Source organism: Rutidosis leptorrhynchoides, chromosome 4 (genome assembly GCF_046630445.1).
Source record: "Rutidosis leptorrhynchoides isolate AG116_Rl617_1_P2 chromosome 4, CSIRO_AGI_Rlap_v1, whole genome shotgun sequence".
NCBI lineage: Eukaryota > Viridiplantae > Streptophyta > Magnoliopsida > Asterales > Asteraceae > Rutidosis > Rutidosis leptorrhynchoides.
Genome location: NC_092336.1, coordinates 182,628,947 through 182,648,281, shown reverse-complemented (window position 1 = coordinate 182,648,281; position 19,335 = coordinate 182,628,947). Strand labels below are relative to the sequence as shown.

Genomic DNA, 19,335 nt, shown 5'->3' with positions numbered 1-19,335 from the left:
TATTTTTTATAGGTTCGTGAATCGACCAGTGGCCAAGTCTTACTTCCCGACGAAGTAAAAATCTGTGAAGGTGAGTTATAGTCCCATTTTTAAAATCTAATATTTTGGGATGAGAATACATGCAGTTTTATAAATGTTTTACGAAATAGACACAAGTAAATGAAACTACATTATATGGGTGAATGATCGAAGCCGAATATGCCCCTTTTGCTTGGTAGCCTAAGAATTAGTAAACCGATCTACTAATTGACGCGAATCCTAAAGATAGATCTATTGGGCCTAACGAACCCCATCCAAAGTACCGGATGCTTTAGTACTTCGAATTCGTTTATATCATGTCCGAAGGATTTCCCGGAATGATAGGGGATATTCTTATATGCATTTTGTTAATGTCGGTTACCAGGTGTTCACCATATGAATGAATTTTATCTCTATGTATGGGATGTATATTGAAATATGAAATCTTGTGGTCTATTATTATGATTTGATAATATATAGGTTAAACCTATAACTCACCAACATTTTTGTTGACGTTTTAAGCATGTTTATTCTCAGGTGATTATTAAGAGCTTCCGCTGTTGCATACTAAAATAAGGACAAGATTTGGAGTCCATGCTTGTATGATATTATGTAAAAACTGCATTCAAGAAACTTATTTTTGATGTAATATATTCTTATTGTAAACCATTATGTAATGGTCGTGTGTAAACGGTATATTTTAGATTATCATTATTTGATAATCTACGTAATGCTTTTTAAACCTTTATCGATAAAATAAAGGTTATAGTTGTTTTAAAAATGAATGCAGTTTTGAAAAACGTCTCATATAGAGGTCAAAACCTCGCGATGAAATCAATTAATATGAAACGTTTATAATCAATATGAACGGGACATTTCACTTCAGGCCATACTGTTTACAGCTGAAAGGTGGTATTACTAACCTCCAAACACCCAAATGATTAAATTGTTGAAGTTCTTCCTGCATAGCTGAAACTCACTCATCATACTGCAATGCCTCTTTGACATCTTCAGGTTCAATTTGCGACACAAAAGCACAGTACGCATTTCTGAAGATTCTTCCGGTCTGATTCAATTGAGTATAAAAAGCAGTAACAACATTTGCAGAGGGTGTAACACGCTCGTCCGAAGTAGAAGGTTCACCTGTATTAGAACCTTAAACACCTGTAGGGTTAATAACATAATCATCAAAATGTTTAGGAAGAAATATTGATCGGTCAGACCGTCTTAGTCTGCCTGTTTCAGTAATATCATCTGTATTAGTTTGTAACGGATCCACATTCACTGTTTGTATAGGTTCCTCAGGTTGAACAGGTTCCTCAAGCACAGTTCTAGTGGGTTCCTCATCCACCAAATCCTCATAAACTTCATCCAGATACACATCTTCCCCCTCAGATTGTAATGTCGATTCCTCTAATGCCGGAACTGACTTACTAGAATCTGATTCATCATCATCTGGACCTGACACTGGTGCTTTATCGTCAGTCACAATAGGTACTTGAGATTGCATACGCACATCAGACATACGTTCCGCAGAGATACGCATGTTATACATCATTTGTGCAGCAATCTCTTCATCATCAGAGTCATCCTCCGGAAGATTGAACGAATCAAACAACTTGTCATAATCAAACTGCCACGTATACCCTTTACTAGCTGGAATTGTTTCATGTCTTTGAACATCGATTTCGGTACATTCTTCAACACACCGAGATTCCAAATTATAAACCCGTTTGCACGCATTCCCATAACCCAAGAACCTACCTGTAACAACTTTTGGATTAAATTTCCCACCTGTATCTCTAACCATTATGGTGTAGCGACCCCAACAAATCGTCAAATGACGGCGTCATCTACGTATGGTCCCATTACATGGTCGTAAGTCTTTATAACAAAGTTTGACCGAAAAATATGTCGCATTCATTTCATAAATAAGGATGTTTCAAAGTTTACAAAAGTAGTTTCCATAACAAGTACATAACAATGTTTAAAGTTTGTATGAAACACGTGCGACACAATTAAAAGTAGTCAAAAAGACGCTCCACGTATGCAAGTATACTCGACATCCAATGCAAGTATCAAAAAGTATGAGCGGAAGCATGTATCACCTAAGTTCAAGGACCTGAGAAAAACATAGAGAATCTGTCTACGAAAACGTTGGTGAAATCATAGGTTTAAATAAGTAAGTGAGTAAAAGTAAGTTGAACCACAAGATTTGCAACATCGATAAAGTCTTAGTACATTCTAAAAGTTAATATTCACGAGCACTCAATTATCAAAGCTTAACATTCCGTCCGTTGAACCCCGTAATAATAGTGTTAGAACATACACTGTTTCCCGAAAATATATTTCACCCGTAGACGGTAGCGAACCGTCCGAAGTGAGGGTTTGTCAAACCCATATGGCCATATAACATAAGTTCTCGCTTACACCATCTGATGTAACTAATGATAATCGAATTGAGGATTTGTGTTCAAACTCGTATGTAGAATGTTTGTTTTCCCTGTACTTGTGTTCACTTAGTAAAGAAATGTTTATGTTTTCTCATCCCAAATGTAAGTTCAAAAAGAGTAAAAGTGGGACTATGATCTCACCTTGAGTGCACGAGTGGTAAAGTACTTCAACAAGTAAACGTGTGCAAAGAACAATGCTAGTCTTGACCTAAACCAATAGGTCGTATCAATAACAGTAAACATGATAGGTCAAAGATGTTTAATTAGTCCTATGGCTCGTTACGACTCGATTATGTAGCATGTGAATCAAATTGTCAAGTTTCATGCAAGATACAAGTACAGAAACAAGTTAGGAAGGTTGCATAATCATTTGGTTAAGTTTGACAAAAAGTCAAACTTTGGTCGGTCAAAGTCAACGAAAGTCAACATGTTCGGGTCGGGTCCCGAACTATTTTTCTGAGGTTTTTAATCATATATGAGCATGTTAGAACAAGTTTCATGTGAATCGGAGGTCCGTAGTATGCCAAACATTTTTCGTATTTTGGACATGGAGGTCAGAACCTGACCCCCTTATATGTCGCGCCGCGACAGGAAATGCCGCGCCGCGGTAAAGGCCGGGTGCTGGTGCCTGGCCAGTCCTAAATGTTCAAGTCCCAATCCCAAACCTTTTTGTGCATAAACCACAAACCGCTAACACTTAGGACTCGCACCTTATGTCGTTGGAAAGCTCTTTTGACGTAGAATGCAACTAAACACAATTCATCAATCAAAAACCTCATTTGTAACAACCGAGTTTTCAAACCAAGTGATCATTCAATGCACACATTAATGCTTCAAACTCACCAATGCACGTTTAATGATTTAGGCATTCAATGCATACATATGACATGCCATTTTGTAGGTAATTGAGCATACAATACAACTAACAACTTACTAACAACAAATCATGGCAATCAATGCATCAAATAATCATTTCAAGTTCATTAAACCCTAGCTCAATTCCACCAAAAATCACTAATCAAGTTTATGGAGTTTTCTCAAGCAACCTACACATCAAATTGAAGCTAGTGATACTAGGAACACAATTAAAACATGAACTTTTAACATCTAACAACATATGATCATCCAAAATTCAAGAACAACACACCAAAATTCAAGTTCATGCTAGTTATACTAAAACAACGAGATCGAGCATACAAATTACATACACGACATCACAATGAGCCATAGACACTAACTAACACCATTTCAAGTCACAAACACGAATTTAGAGAAATCTAGAGTTTTAGAAATGTTACCCAAACGAGATGAAGTTGGTACCAAAATGAAGAGGATGAAGAGAGGATCACGAATATGTAATTTATTTTGTTGTAAGCCTCCTAGATTGAATTTAGATGATGATTGAATGAATTTGGAAATTGGGTGTGTGTTCTTGCTAGAGAGAAAGAGAGAGAGATGGAGATGATAATGAATGGGTGAAAGGGGTTTGACCCTTTGACCTAGTCAAGGGTTTGATCCCTTGTCAAGTTTAGTCCCTCAACTTTCGTTCGGGTGCGTGAATTACCTAAACGAGATAATTTAAAACGCGTATCAACGGGAGATGTTATAAACATATAACGGAGTTTAAATTAGTATAACGTAAAAGTAAATGGAAAAAGGCGGGATGTTACATTACCTACTCCTTAAAAGAAATTTCGTCCCGAAATTTAAGTAGGCGTAGTAGTCGTTGTTTCTTCCTCGAGATCTTGCGTTTCTGAATTCACGAATAGATGAGGATACTTCCTTTGCATTTGATCTTGTCTTTCCCAAGTAAACTCGGGTCCTCTTTTGGCGTTCCAACGGACTTTAACAATCGGGATTCGGCTTTGTTTCAATGTCTTGACGGAGGTGTCCACAATTTCAACCGGTTCCTCCACAAAATGAAGCTTGTCATCAATAGTAAGTTCCTCGAGAGGGATGACGATATCGGGTTCGGCAAGACACTTTTTCAAGTTAGATACATGAAAGGTAGGATGAACGGAACTCAGTTGAGGCGGAAGATCTAAACGATAAGCAACGGTTCCAATACGCTCCAAGATTTCGAAAGGACCAATATACCGCGGATTTAGCTTCCCGCGTTTCCCAAAACGGATTACACCTTTCCAAGGTGCAACTTTTAACATTACTCGGTCACCGACTTGAAATTCGAGGTCGTTGCGTCTTTTGTCGGTGTAGCACTTTTGACGACTTCGGGCCGTCCGAAGCCTATTTCGGATTTGAAGAATCTTCTCGGTGGTTTCGTGAATGAGTTCGGGCCCGGAAATTTGCACGTCACCCACTTCGGCCCAACAAAGAGGAGAGCGACATTTTCGACCATATAATGCTTCAAAAGGTGCGGCCTTAATACTCACGTGATAACTATTGTTTTAAGAGAATTCGGCGAGAGGTAAGTGATTGTCCCAAGCTTTTCCAAAATCAACAACGCAGGCTCGTAACATATCCTCTAAGGTTTGTATTGTACGTTCACTTTGCCCATCGGTTTGGGGATGATATGCGGTGCTCATGTCCAAACGCGTTCCCAACGCTTCTTGTAACGTACGCCAAAATCTAGAAACGAAACGACCATCTCGGTCGGAGATAATCGATAACGGTACTCCGTGTCGGGCTACAATCTCTTTAATGTAAAGTCGTGCAAGTTTCTCCATTTTTTCGGTTTCTTTCATGGCGAGAAAGTGCGCGGATTTGGTGAGGCGGTCAACAATGACTCAAATTGTATCATAACCGCCCGACGTTTTCGGTAGTTTGGTGATAAAATCCATCGTGATCCTTTCCCACTTCCATTGCGGGATCTCGGGTTGTTGAAGTAGTCCGGACGGTCTTTGGTGTTCGGCTTTGACTTTGGAACATGTCAAACACTTGGAAACATAAGTAGCTACGTCCCTTTTGATGTTCGGCCACCAATATTGTTGTTTAAGGTCGTGGTACATCTTATTGGCACCGGGGTGGATCGAGTATCGTGACTTATGGGCTTCATCTAAAATGAGACTTCGTAGGTTCCCATAACTAGGCACCCAAATCCTTCCGGCGAAATATCGGAGTCCGGTTTCCTTAGTTTCGAATCGAGAGACGAGAATGTTCAAGAGTTCGTGTGAAACGTTTTCATCCTTGAGAGCCTCATCTTGGGCTACCCGAATTTGGCTATTAAGGTTGGTGTGGATGGTGATGTTTAAGGCTCGGACACGAAGAGGCACCGCTCTTTCTTTTCGACTTAAGGCATCGGCTACTACGTTTGCCTTCCCGGGATGGTAACGAAGCTCGCAATCGTAATCGTTCAAAGTTTCAATCCACCTTCGTTGTCTCATGTTTAGTTGCTTTTGATCGAAGATGTGTTGAAGGCTTTTGTGATCGGTGAAGATAGTACTCTTGGTTCCATAAAGATAGTGTCTCCACATTTTAAGTGCGAAGACAACGGCTCCGAGTTCGAGATCATGTGTCGTGTAGTTTCGTTCATAAATTTTGAGTTGTCGAGAAGCATAAGAAATGACTTTCGTTCGTTGCATCAATACACACCCAAAACCATGTTTTGAGGCATCGCAATATACAACAAAGTCATCATTGCCTTCGGGAAGTGACAAGATAGGAGCGATGGTTAGCTTCGTTTTCAAGATCTGAAACGCGGATTCTTTCTCGGTCGCCCAAATGAATTTCTTTCCCTTGTGAGTTAATGCGGTTAGAGGACGTGCAACCAAAGAGAAGTTTTCGATGAATCTACGATAGTACCCGGCGAGACCCAAGAATTGACGAATGTGAGTAGGAGTAGTAGGAGTCTCCCATTTACTAATGGCTTCGATTTTCGTGAGATCAACTTTAATACCTTGATCACTTACAACATGACCAAGAAATTGAACTTCCTTCAACCAAAATTCACACTTGGAGAATTTGGCATAAAGTCGTTCTTGTCTTAGAAGTTCAAGCACAAGTCGGAGGTGTTCCTCGTGTTCTTTTTCACTTTTTGAATAGACTAAAATATCATCGATGAACACGATAACGAATTTGTCAAGATACGGTTTGCACACGCGGTTCATAAGATCCATGAACACCGCCGGTGCGTTAGTGAGACCAAATGGCATTACAAGAAATTCATAACTACCATAACGAGTTCGGAAAGCGGTTTTGGAGACATCTTCCCCCTTAACCCTTAATTGATGATAACCCGAGCGGAGATCGATTTTTGAATATACGCAAGACCCTTGTAATTGATCAAAGAGGTCATCGATGCGAGGAAGAGGATATCGGTTCTTAACCATCAATTTGTTTAGTTCACGATAATCAATGCACATTCGTAGGGATCCGTCTTTCTTTTTAACAAACAAAATCGGAGCGCCCCAAGGTGAATGGCTAGGTTGGATAAAACCACGATCAAGTAGTTCTTGGATTTGACTTTGCAATTCTTGCATTTCGGATGGAGCAAGTCTATACGGTGCACGTGCTACGGGTGCGGCTCCTGGAATAAGATCGATTTGAAATTCAACCGGTCGATGAGGTGGAAGACCCGGTAATTCGTCGGGAAATACATCGGAAAAGTCACTAACAATTGGCACATCTTCGATGCGCTTTTCGTCGGCCTCGACTTTCTTAACGTGAGCAAGAATCGCGAAACAACCCTTGCGAAGTAGCTTTCGAACTTTAATGCACGAAACGAGATTGAGTCCGGTGCAATTTTTGTCGCCATAGACAATCAAGGGTTCACCGTTCTCGATAGGAATTCGGATTGCGTGAAGATCGCAAAGAATGTGAGATTTATTTTTGACCATCCAATTCATACCGATTATTACATCAAAACTCCCTAATTCCATGGGTATCAAGTCAATTTCAAATTCCTTACCCAAAATGTTCAAAGTACACCCCCGGTAATATGTGTCGGCACTTAAGAGTTTTCCGTCGGCCACTTCGATGGAATAAGTAGTATCTAAAGGGTGTGGTGGAGTGCGAAGGGTAGGAGCCAAAGTCTTAGACACAAAACATTTATCGGCACCCGAATCGAATAAGCAAGTAACATAAGAGTTGTTGAGAAGAAACGTACCCGTGACTAGTTCATTGTCATCTCGGGCTTCCTCAGTGTTGATGTTAAAGGCTCGGCCTCGGTTGTTGGGGTTGGCTTTCTTTTTCGGGCATTCGTTCTTATAATGGCCCGTTTGGCCACATTCGTAACAAGTGACCTTTTTTGGAGGATTGGGCCCCTTTTGAGCAACGGGGGCGGCGCTTGTGCAATTGTTGGCCCTATGACCAACACCTTGGCAACGGTGACAATCTAGCTTGTTACATTCGCCGTGATGATGCTTGTGGCATTTGTTGCAAAAAGGTAAGTTTCCGACATAACCCTTCTTGCCGTCGTTGTTGAAAGGCTTTTTGGTGAAGGTGTTGTTGTTGTAGTTGGTTGATGGAGTGGCTTCCCATTTCCTTTTGTTGCCACCCGACTTGTCCTCAGCCTTAGGAGCCGGCACTACGATTTCGTCAACCGTTTCAATTAGTTGGCGAGCCATGTTCATAGCGGCTTGATGTGTAGTGGGTTTGGATGACATCACCCCTTGTTTGATGCTTTTTGGAAGACCGAGCATGTAGAGCTCAATCCTTTGAGATTCGGGGTTAACAAGATTAGGACACATCAAGGATAGTTCGGCGAAGCGTTGATTATAAGCTTTAAGATCGTTTCCGACCGCTTTCAAAGCTCTTAGTTCTTCCTCAAGCTTCCGGGTTTCTTCGCGCGGAAAATATTCAACAATCATCTTTTCCCTTAGATCGGCCCAAGAGAGGGCATGAGCTTCATCGGTACCCACCGATTGAACATAGGTGTTCCACCATGTTAGAGCAACCCCAGAGAAAGTGTGGGTGGAGTATTTGACCTTGTCTTGATCCCGACAACCGCTTAAGCTAAAGACGGCCTCCGTTTGTTCAAACCAACGAGTAAGCACAACCGGTCCTCCGGTTCCATCATAAGTGTGAGGTTTGCACCCCATGAAAGCTTTGTAGGAGCACCCTTCACTAGAGTTACCGGCTCCTTGGTTATTGTTGTTGTGGTTGGTGTTATTTTGTTGTTAGACGAGTGACCGGCCATGGCCGCATCCACGGCGGTGGCTATCATGCGTTGCAAAGCTTGTTCGGGAGTTTCATTGCGTCGTACACGGCGAGGAGGCATTGTTCCTTCAAAACAAAGGAATACCGTTGGTTAGTATTTTAAATAATACTAACCGTGATATGGAATAAAGATAAAGAGAAAATTATCCTTGACTCGCCTTAAATTCTTTATGTCATAATGTCGGTATGTTCATATGAGTCACCGTAATATAATTTCCGGGAATTATATTACCCTAATTCATATGTGCATTCGACATTACATCATATAGTCAAGGTGGCGTGTCAATTAAATTATACAACGCAAGATTTAGATAGAATAAGAGTAGATATGAGTAGAAGAGTCAGAGTATAAATGCACAATTTGTCAAGTAATTCCTATGTCAAATCTATATGCCGGTTGTAGTCTAGACTCACCAATGTACCCTATGACTCGGGGTCGACACCAATGAACTCTAAATCCCTACAACCAAGGCTCTGATACCACTTGTAGCGACCCCGACAAATCGTCAAATGACGGCGTCATCTACGTATGGTCCCATTACATGGTCGTAAGTCTTTATAACAAAGTTTGACCGAAAAATATGTCGCATTCATTTCATAAATAAGGATGTTTCAAAGTTTACAAAAGTAGTTTCCATAACAAGTACATAACAATGTTTAAAGTTTGTATGAAACACGTGCGACACAATTAAAAGTAGTCAAAAAGATGCTCCACGTATGCAAGTATACTCGACATCCAATGCAAGTATCAAAAAGTATGAGCGGAAGCATGTATCACCTAAGTTCAAGGACCTGAGAAAAACATAGAGAATCTGTCAACGAAAACGTTGGTGAAATCATAGGTTTAAATAAGTAAGTGAGTAAAAGTAAGTTGAACCACAAGATTTGCAACATCGATAAAGTCTTAGTACATTCTAAAAGTTAATATTCACGAGCACTCAATTATCAAAGCTTAACATTCCGTCCGTTGAACCCCGTAATAATAGTGTTAGAACATACACTGTTTCCCGAAAATATATTTCACCCGTAGACGGTAGCGAACCGTCCGAAGTGAGGGTTTGTCAAACCCATATGGCCATATAACATAAGTTCTCGCTTACACCATCTGATGTAACTAATGATAATCGAATTGAGGATTTGTGTTCAAACTCGTATGTAGAATGTTTGTTTTCCCTGTACTTGTGTTCACTTAGTAAAGAAATGTTTATGTTTTCTCATCCCAAATGTAAGTTCAAAAAGAGTAAAAGTGGGACTATGATCTCACCTTGAGTGCACGAGTGGTAAAGTACTTCAACAAGTAAACGTGTGCAAAGAACAATGCTAGTCTTGACCAAAACCAATAGGTTGTATCAATAACAGTAAACACGATAGGTCAAAGATGTTTAATTAGTCCTATGGCTCGTTACGACTCGATTATGTAGCATGTGAATCAAATTGTCAAGTTTCATGCAAGATACAAGTACAGAAACAAGTTAGGAAGGTTGCATAATCATTTGGTTAAGTTTGACAAAAAGTCAAACTTTGGTCGGTCAAAGTCAATGAAAGTCAACACGTTCGGGTCGGGTCCCGAACTATTTTTCTGAGGTTTTTAATCATATATGAGCATGTTAGAACAAGTTTCATGTGAATCGGAGGTCCGTAGTATGCCAAACATTTTTCGTATTTTGGACATGGAGGTCAGAACCTGACCCCCTTATATGTCGCGCCGCGACAGGAAATGCCGCGCCGCGGCAAAGGCCGGGTGCTGGTGCCTGGCCAGTCCTAAATGTTCAAGTCCCAATCCCAAACCTTTTTGTGCATAAACCACAAACCGCTAACACTTAGGACTCGCACCTTATGTCGTTGGAAAGCTCTTTTGACGTAGAATGCAACTAAACACAATTCATCAATCAAAAACCTCATTTGTAACAACCGAGTTTCAAACCAAGTGATCATTCAATGCACACATTAATACTTCAAACTCACCAATGCACATTTAATGATTTAGGCATTCAATGCATACATATGACATGCCATTTTGTAGGTAATTGAGCATACAATACAACTAACAACTTACTAACAACAAATCATGGCAATCAATGCATCAAATAATCATTTCAAGTTCATTAAACCCTAGCTCAATTCCACCAAAAATCACTAATCAAGTTTATGGAGTTTTCTCAAGCAACCTACACATCAAATTGAAGCTAGTGATACTAGGAACACAATTAAAACATGAACTTTTAACATCTAACAACATATGATCATCCAAAATTCAAGAACAACACACCAAAATTCAAGTTCATGCTAGTTATACTAAAACAACGAGATCGAGCATACAAATTACATACACGACATCACAATGAGCCATAGACACTAACTAACACCATTTCAAGTCACAAACACGAATTTAGAGAAATCTAGAGTTTTAGAAATGTTACCCAAACGAGATGAAGTTGGTACCAAAATGAAGAGGATGAAGAGAGGATCACGAATATGTAATTTATTTTGTTGTAAGCCTCCTAGATTGAATTTAGATGATGATTGAATGAATTTGGAAATTGGGTGTGTGTTCTTGCTAGAGAGAAAGAGAGAGAGAGATGGAGATGATAATGAATGGGTGAAAGGGGTTTGACCCTTTGACCTAGTCAAGGGTTTGATCCCTTGTCAAGTTTAGTCCCTCAACTTTCGTTCGGGTGCGTGAATTACCTAAACGAGATAATTTAAAACGCGTATCAACGGGAGATGTTATAAACATATAACGGAGTTTAAATTAGTATAACGTAAAAGTAAATGGAAAAAGGCGGGATGTTACATATGGTATAAAGAGAACCAAACGGTTCGAGATATTTTATGTGAGGTTTTATTTTCAGTAGCAGCCCATAACATGTCTTACCGTAACGTTTCACAACAAGTACTCTATTCATCGTATAGCACGCATGCAACACTGCTTCACTACAAAAGGTAACTGGCAATTCTGAGTCAGCTAGCATGGTCCTAACAGTCTCAATTAGAGTACGGTTCTTTCTTTCAGCAACACCATTCATCTGCGGAGTGTATGATGAACTGAATTGTTGTTGAATTCCCCTTTCGTTACAATACTCTTCCATCTTCTTGTTCTTAAACTCTGTCCCATTGTCGGTTTGAATCCTTCTAACCTTCAGTTTATATAACGTTTCAAGTCTCATGATCATCAACCTGATTTGTTCAAAAGTATCAGCTTTACTTTTTAGCAACACAACCCACGTAAAATGCGAGTACTCATCAGTAACCACTAAGCAATAGGAGTGTCCAGTGATGCTCTTCTTTTTAACTGGACCGAAAAGATCCATATGAAGCATCTCAAGAGGAGTATCAATGGAATGATTTTTCTTAACTTTGTATGGTTTCTTAGCTTGCTTCCCTTTCTTACACGGCACACAACCATCAGGAGCATGAAACCCTTTTACATTCACCCCTTCCACTAAACGATTGTAGACTAAATGGTTCATTTTTCTGAAGCTTAAGTGACCCATCCTTTTATGCCATAACATAGACTCCTGTTCAGTGGCCTTGGACACAAAAGCCTGATGCCCTGTAGCTGCCTTTACATAAGCCTTTGACATATCAAGAATGTACAAATCTTGACATCTAGGTGCCGTCATAAGAATCATATTTTCAAGAACTTTATAATCCTTTCTCATGATGTAACACTAATGTTCATCAAATAGAACTTTATGCCTCTTATCACACACTTGAGAAACATACAGCAGGTTATTTGCCATTTCCTTTACATAACTCACTTTGTCGAAACTGGCCGAGGAACTTGAAATCATCCCTTGAGAAGTTATGAACCCTACTTGATCACCCGCAAAAGAAACAGGTCCACCCTTAATGGATTTAAGATCATGCAGCAGAGACATGTTTCCTGTCATGTGCCTGGACGCCCCACTATGAACAATCTAAGTATTTTTGTTTGGACTGTAGGCGACCTACACAAATAATTAGAAAAATGATTTGTTTGAGGGGGATACCCATGACTTATCGGCAATGGGTTTCCCATTAACATTAACTTTTTCATTTTCCCTGTAAGCGGTACCCGAACCATAAGCCCCATTACTTCCCTCTTTTGTTACCCACATTTGACTTTTATGTAAGGGTTTCTTAAAATAAACATTATATTGTTTAACCCTTTTACCATTATCAGTCTTGGATGGATTTTCATAAATCACATGTTGATTAGACCCTTGAGAATTAGGTCTAGAGGACATCTGATGCTTAGGAGGAGAAGCTGATCGAAATTTATGAAAGCTTTTAGGGGGGCTCAGCTCAATCCTCCTTCTGGGTGTTATGAATTCTTTTGAACAGTGAACAGCCCTATGATCTCCCAACCCGCAATGCAAACATGAACGCGTAGTTTCTATATTGTCATCCATAAATAGGAATTGAATCTAGGTCTATTTGCTGGTCGAGACGTATGTCTCTGAGGTCTGAGTGGAGACCTCCTGTTCACAGGGGATCTCTCAGGAGTTTGAACCGGAGACCTTTTGGGTGGAGGTACATACTTTAATGGCGAATTACATGCTTATTTTAAGAAGTCCTCCTCCTCAAACTTAGGACCTTTAACGAACTTAATCGGTGGTCGGTTCCTAATCCTGATAGGTCTCTGATTTACTGGGTTTTTCAAAATTGTAACAGGTTTAGGGTTAGATTTCTCTACTTTCTCAGTGTTATCTACCCCTACCTTAGGAGTCTCTGATGTACCTATCCCTTTACCCTTTTCTTGTTCGGTCGCAGTCGGTTGAATTGGAACATAATCTTCACCGAACTGTTTCTCAGGTGGTGAGAAACTATAATCATGCTCAAACGGAGGAGGACACTGTTTATAATTACCACTAGTTTCTTTTCCTCCTACGTTTTGACAATACTCTAGCACAAAAGCAGACCTCTTATAGATATAAGCCTTATCTCTTTCTGTCTCATAACTAATCCTAAAGGATTCTTTATCTCGCTTAAGCTTATCTATCTCAGTGATCTGTCTCATAATGATCTGAGTATTTAATAGCACATTCGACTATAAATCGGTCACCTAATCGTCTAATGTTTTAATTATTTCCCTAAATTCATTTTCCCTAGATTTAAGGTACATATTATCCTCATACTGCTTCTTAAAAAGTTGATTTCCCTTTTGAAGCACAACAATTTCCTGTTTTAAGGCAGTACAGTTATTACAGTTTAGGCAAATGTCAGACAATCTTTTAACCTGATCCTCTAAAGTCACACATCTACTACACGTCTTTACAGACTCCCTAAGTTCATGCAGTTGCAAATCCAAGCTAACACAATTATTACAGACATTATTAGTTTCAGGTGTTACCTTAGAGTTGTTTGAAGAGTCTGCCATAAACGCACAGAGATGTGGAGCCTTCTCTTTAACTTCACCAGACTCTAATTCAGATTCTGATTATGATTCCGACTCTGAACGCGAGCTATCCGAACCAAGATTCAAGTTGACCAACCTTTACTCATTCAATGTCTTCATCCTAACAGTTGCTGAGTTGCACATAGAAGACTGACCAACATACACACAAGACTTCTTTGAGTCGTCGTCTAAAGAGGATGACTCACTGTCTGTCCAAATGTCCCCATCACTGTGAATGACCCACTTAAACTTCTCTTGTACCCTCTTGTCCACATACCCTCGACGCAAGTAATTCGCCCAGTACCATGCTCTGTCAATCCTATATTCCATTCTGCACCTTAGGCATTTGCATTTCTTATCTCTTCCTACACAACCCATCTTCTCTATTTCATCCTTTTCTTTTTCAGCCTCTTCCTCAGACATTTGAACCCTCACAACATTCGCATGACGATCGAAAGCATCAGTTACATCAATAGACCAGTCATAGGACTCATCGTCATAGGTAACAGCTAAGGCCTTTGAGAACTCATCCACAATTAGAACGTTGACTGTATTTTTCGATTCTCGTTTCTGATTATAGAATGGATTATGAAAGCCTGGTTGCTTCGGCTTAGTACAGTTTCTCTTAAAATGACCCAATTCTTGACAGTTGTGACACCTAACTTTGTTCATGTCGAAGCCAAACTTGGTATTCTTGTTCACACCCAAGTTCTTCTCCCCAGTCTTTTCAATATACCACTTTGTCCTGCGAATAACACTTCCCATAGCCCAGAGGATATCCATTTTCTGCATCTCATTTTCATCTATCTGATCATAGTCCTCCTGTTCCAAATGACTGTTCCCTATTCTTCCATGCAACAGATCATTGTAAGAATTCATCACCATAGCGACCAGTGCCATATCCTCCTCCACTCCTTTAACTGTACGCAAGCGTATATTCTCAGTTCTCAAGACCTCGACGTTTGCATCCTTGCTTGAAGTTGTATGAGAAAGTACACTTTGTGATGCAGGAGCGACATAGCTGGACGTTATATTCTCAGTATTTGAAGCAAAAGCAGTCTGAGGTGGGGCGTGTTTCTTATCGGCAGAACCAATTTCTGGAGCTTTATACTTCATCGGATTCTGAACTGTCTCCAACCTTTTCAACCTCTCTTGAAACTCGAGCTCTTTTGCCTGTAGTTTAGTGACAAAAGCACTAATCGAATTATCTAAAATAGCAAAGGACTTCTCAATCTCAACAATCATGGGATCCCACTTTATCGCTAGACCCTCACGAAAGCACTGTACCAACTTCTTATTGGGGAATACAATAATATCAACACGTTTAAGCTCCTTCAATAAGTGACGATACCTAGCAACAGCATTTTTCAGAGATTCGTCAGGTTGAACGGCAAAATTTTCCATTCTTTCTTCAGAACCTTACCCTTTGTTTTTCTGTACTAAGCAGTCCTCTCATTTTTCACTCTCAAGCGCATTCCACAGAGCGTATGTGGTCAAATGCGTCTCAAACTGATGGAAAATTTCCTTAGAAAGAGCCTGTGTAAGATGACTGTATGCTTTGCATTCAAGATTATAGTCTTCTCGTTCACCTGCAGTAAGTTCCATGGGAGTCTTGATTTCCCCATGATCCTTAGTCGGAAACGTATATTCAGCCTTCAAGAAATTATACAACTTAGAATCTATTCCGTTCAATGAGAGCAAAAACCTAGGTTTCCATTCAGCAAATTCATCCAATGATTCAAGCCTAGGTAAACGGTAAGAACTACCAATCTCATTTTCTATCTTAAGTAGGTGATGAAGACCCGACGAAGAAGCACCGACAAGAGCTGATTGCATTTCTGAATTTTCAAAAACATCTGACATTGTAATCGTACGGTTGCAAGACACGGATGCAGAAATTAACACGGTTGCACTATCCGGGTGCAAGTTTTAACACGGATGCAGGTTACACGGTTGCAGAGTGTAACCGGATTGTCTTATACGGTTGCAATGTGTAATCGGACGGGTACAGGATGTATCCGTACGGTTGTGGTGGCATATGATTGAAGTTTAAACGGATGAAAATTACACGGATGCAAGAAGTATCCGTGCAGTTGTGGTATCTGGGTGATGTATCCATACGGTTGTGGTGGCGTATGATTGAAGTTTAAACGGATGAAAATTACAAGGATGCAAGAAGTATCTGTGCGGTTGTTGTATCTGGGTGATGTATCCGTACGGTTGTAGCATGTAACCGTACGGTTGTAGGCTTGGGCGAATCTGGGCAGAAAACTGCACATAAACTAGGGTTTATGGTTTAGGTCGATCTAGCACTCAACCTGGAACAAAATCAACAAGTGTTTGACGTCCAAAATACAGTTTTTGACCAAAATAGCACGTTTACTTAGCAAAAACACGAATCAACACGTAAAAATTATGATTTTAAGTGGGTTTTTGACAAAAACAATAAAAACACAATATCTAAACGAATTTTGACAAAAACCGAACGTTTAATCAATCACACAAGCTCTGATACCACTTGTAGGATCGTGTAAACATGATTAAACGATCTTAGATTCAATAACGAGTGCGGAAAATCTCGTTATTGGGTTGTATACTCAAAATCCAATGAAAACCTTTGATCTTAATGAATAAATCGACTTAGATATGTTAAAGATCGACTTAGATGAATGCTAGAATACCAGGGTATCGAATTGTACGTATGGAATAGGTTAGGATTCGTAACCCCAACAATGAACCCGTAATACCCATTATATACACACAGCGTGTGCAACCGTGCGGTTGCCTGTCTAACCGTACGGTTGCATACCTGCAACCGTGCGGTTGCATTCCAACAGAAAAAGTTAAACGATAAACACTTCAACGTGATTATAATGAACTCGGGGACTAAATATGCACCAACATGAATACATTTTGTGAATTATTGTAAATATTCGTGTAAGTGTGTGTGAGTTTGACTTTTATAAAAAAAATATATATATCAAGGTGTATATATAACTCAATATTATTTATCATGATCTGGAAAAACACGTATTTACTACGCATCGATTTACATTTGGAAACGGGTACACGTCACATATCCTAACCAATCTCGGGTAAACGATAATTAATTGTTCATATTTTGTACTTTAGTCCAGGAATATTAACACACTACTAACTTTAACAAACTAAACATATTCACTCTTTTACGCCACCCAAACAACTAGAAAAATACATGACATGTAAATAAACGTTATAATAAGGGAAATAATTTATTCACATAACAATTATAAATAGCTTGCTCACACGTAATTTTTGTTCATCCTAAGTAACATGGATTCTTACAATTGCAACATTTTCCGATCATATGTCTTAGTACTCCTTTTGATCGTCTTCTTAGCTCCAAAAAGTGAAGCTGACATTATACTACGAAGCATTGTGTCCAGCAAGTGAAGAATTCGTGGTTAATCATCTATACAAGATTTTTGAAAATGGTCTGATTTCGATAATTGATCTCAAATTTAGTCCCTATGGGAACGCTAAGATTAGTTCGAATGGCACCATCGTTTGTCAGGTTCGTTTAATTGTGCACTTCATCGGAAAAAATGTACTAATTAAACGTTTTTCGGATGTAATAAGACGATTTTGTTTATGTTGCAGCATGGTGAATGGGAGTGTTTGCTTAATGCTGTTGAGGCTTGTGCAATTCATGCATGGCCTCATGTGGTATGATTTAAACTTTATATGTCTATTTCGATACGTTAAAATCAATTTGATGTTTGATTTTTTCGTACTTAGTTAAATTGCTCGTTATAACGCTAATATTTGATGCAGAGTGACCACTTTATGATTATCCATTGTCTTGAAAGTTTATGCCATGAAGACAAGTACGCGCAATGGAGAACTTGTTTTAAAAAGTTAAATTTGAACCCGAAACCTGTTGACGATTGTCAAACTAGTGGTCTTGGACATAAGGTTAGTTTACTTTGCTAACTCTGTATTTGATATAGATTTTTAAAAAAAAAAAAAAAAAACTTAAACGTCGTGTGTACATTTATTATGTAGCTTGAGCTAGAATACGCGGACGAAATAAAGGCTCTTAAACCTCCTCATAAGTTTGTTCCATGGGTCGTCGTTAATGAACAACCACTTAACGAAGTGAGTATTTTGGATTCTAACCTCACGTTTCATATTTTCATGATTTGTACTTGGAAAGTTTACTTGAAAAAGGAATTGAAATGACATTTGTTTTTGTGACTTAGGAGTATGAAGATTTCATGAGCTATATATGCAAAGCTTATAAAGGCACAAATGTGCCACATGCATGCAAAGGTTTAACTGACCCCATTGTCGTTTACAAGGACAACGTGAAACCTTTAAATCGTCAAGTAAGCTTCAATGAAGAAGATTAAGTAAAGTTATGGCTATTATAAATCATCTTAAAAAACAATAGCTTGTTGGATGAACCATGTTACATGGTAGAATTGAATATATCAATGTTTAATTATATTAGCATGTTTTCGAACTTTATCGTTTGGAACTCGTGTTTAGTTTCTACGAATTCGAGTGGTTTGTGGTTATAAAAAGTTCACAAAATGTTCAATAAAGGCGTATGATAGACGTGCTAATTAATGCTTTCGACTTGACCATTAAAGGAGCCAATGCAATTTATATTGAACTGCGCAAATAGTTATTCAGTAAAGCCCAAATAAGGTAATAAAAAGCCTAATTAATGTTTGAAAGATCCAAGTTTTACATTTATAGCTGAGCAGCCCATTGAGCCCAAACATTCAACACTCTTATTTTTTATTTTTATTTTTTTAAAAAAACTTAGGAATAAAACATATACAATTCTTTCACGAAAAAGTGAAATAACTTTAAACTTTAAAGTCTATCTTATTAAGACTCATACGGAGTACTAAAGAAGGTTGGGAATGGTCAAAATGCCCTTATTTTTGTTTAACATGTTCTGGAAAAAATCGTAATTACAGAAAATGCCCTCTAATCACTTATCACGCATGATACGTGCAAATCAGTATGTGTTGTGTGTTACCGAAATTTTTATCGAGACAACCTAAATTCAGGCGCAACACGCACCAAGCACCGTGCATCATATGTGGTGCTTGGTGCGTGGTGGCAGTTGCACCACAAGTGAACTTTGAATGTCGTATCTTTTGACTCGGAGCTCTGATTTAGTCACCATTTTCTTAAATCGTGTATTTTTTTCGAGATCTTTCCGTTGAAAAAGGCAGTTGTCTCAATATTTTTTCGAAATTCGGCTTCAAAATTTTGATGTTTCAATTGATTTTGATTTTTAAACAAATTTTGATCGCTCATTACTTTATATATATATATATATATATATATATATATATATATATATATATATAT

The 19,335-nt window shown here is 38.9% G+C and overlaps 1 protein-coding gene across 1 annotated transcript; it reads left to right on the top strand.

The window, feature by feature from the left end:
• Positions 1–15,903: 15,903 nt before the first annotated feature.
• LOC139841273 (gamma-interferon-responsive lysosomal thiol protein-like) lies at positions 15,904–18,356 on the top strand. The gene is made up of 6 exons (XM_071831499.1): positions 15,904–15,990; positions 17,345–17,518; positions 17,605–17,670; positions 17,779–17,919; positions 18,010–18,102; positions 18,207–18,356. The coding sequence occupies exons 1-6, from the start codon at positions 15,904–15,906 to the stop codon at positions 18,354–18,356; spliced, it is 711 nt and encodes a 236-aa protein (XP_071687600.1).
• Positions 18,357–19,335: the final 979 nt, after the last annotated feature.

What these genes read in the sequence shown, in the direction of transcription:
- LOC139841273 (XM_071831499.1), top strand. Translation starts at nt 15,904, where the DNA reads ATGCAGGTTACACGGTTGCAGAGTGTAACCGGATTGTCTTATACGGTT. An exon ending in GTACAGGATGTATCCGTACG is followed by an intron (nt 15,991 to 17,344) that starts GTTGTGGTGGCA and finishes TCGTCTTCTTAG; the next exon opens with CTCCAAAAAGTGAAGCTGAC. An exon ending in ATGGCACCATCGTTTGTCAG is followed by an intron (nt 17,519 to 17,604) that starts GTTCGTTTAATT and finishes TTTATGTTGCAG; the next exon opens with CATGGTGAATGGGAGTGTTT.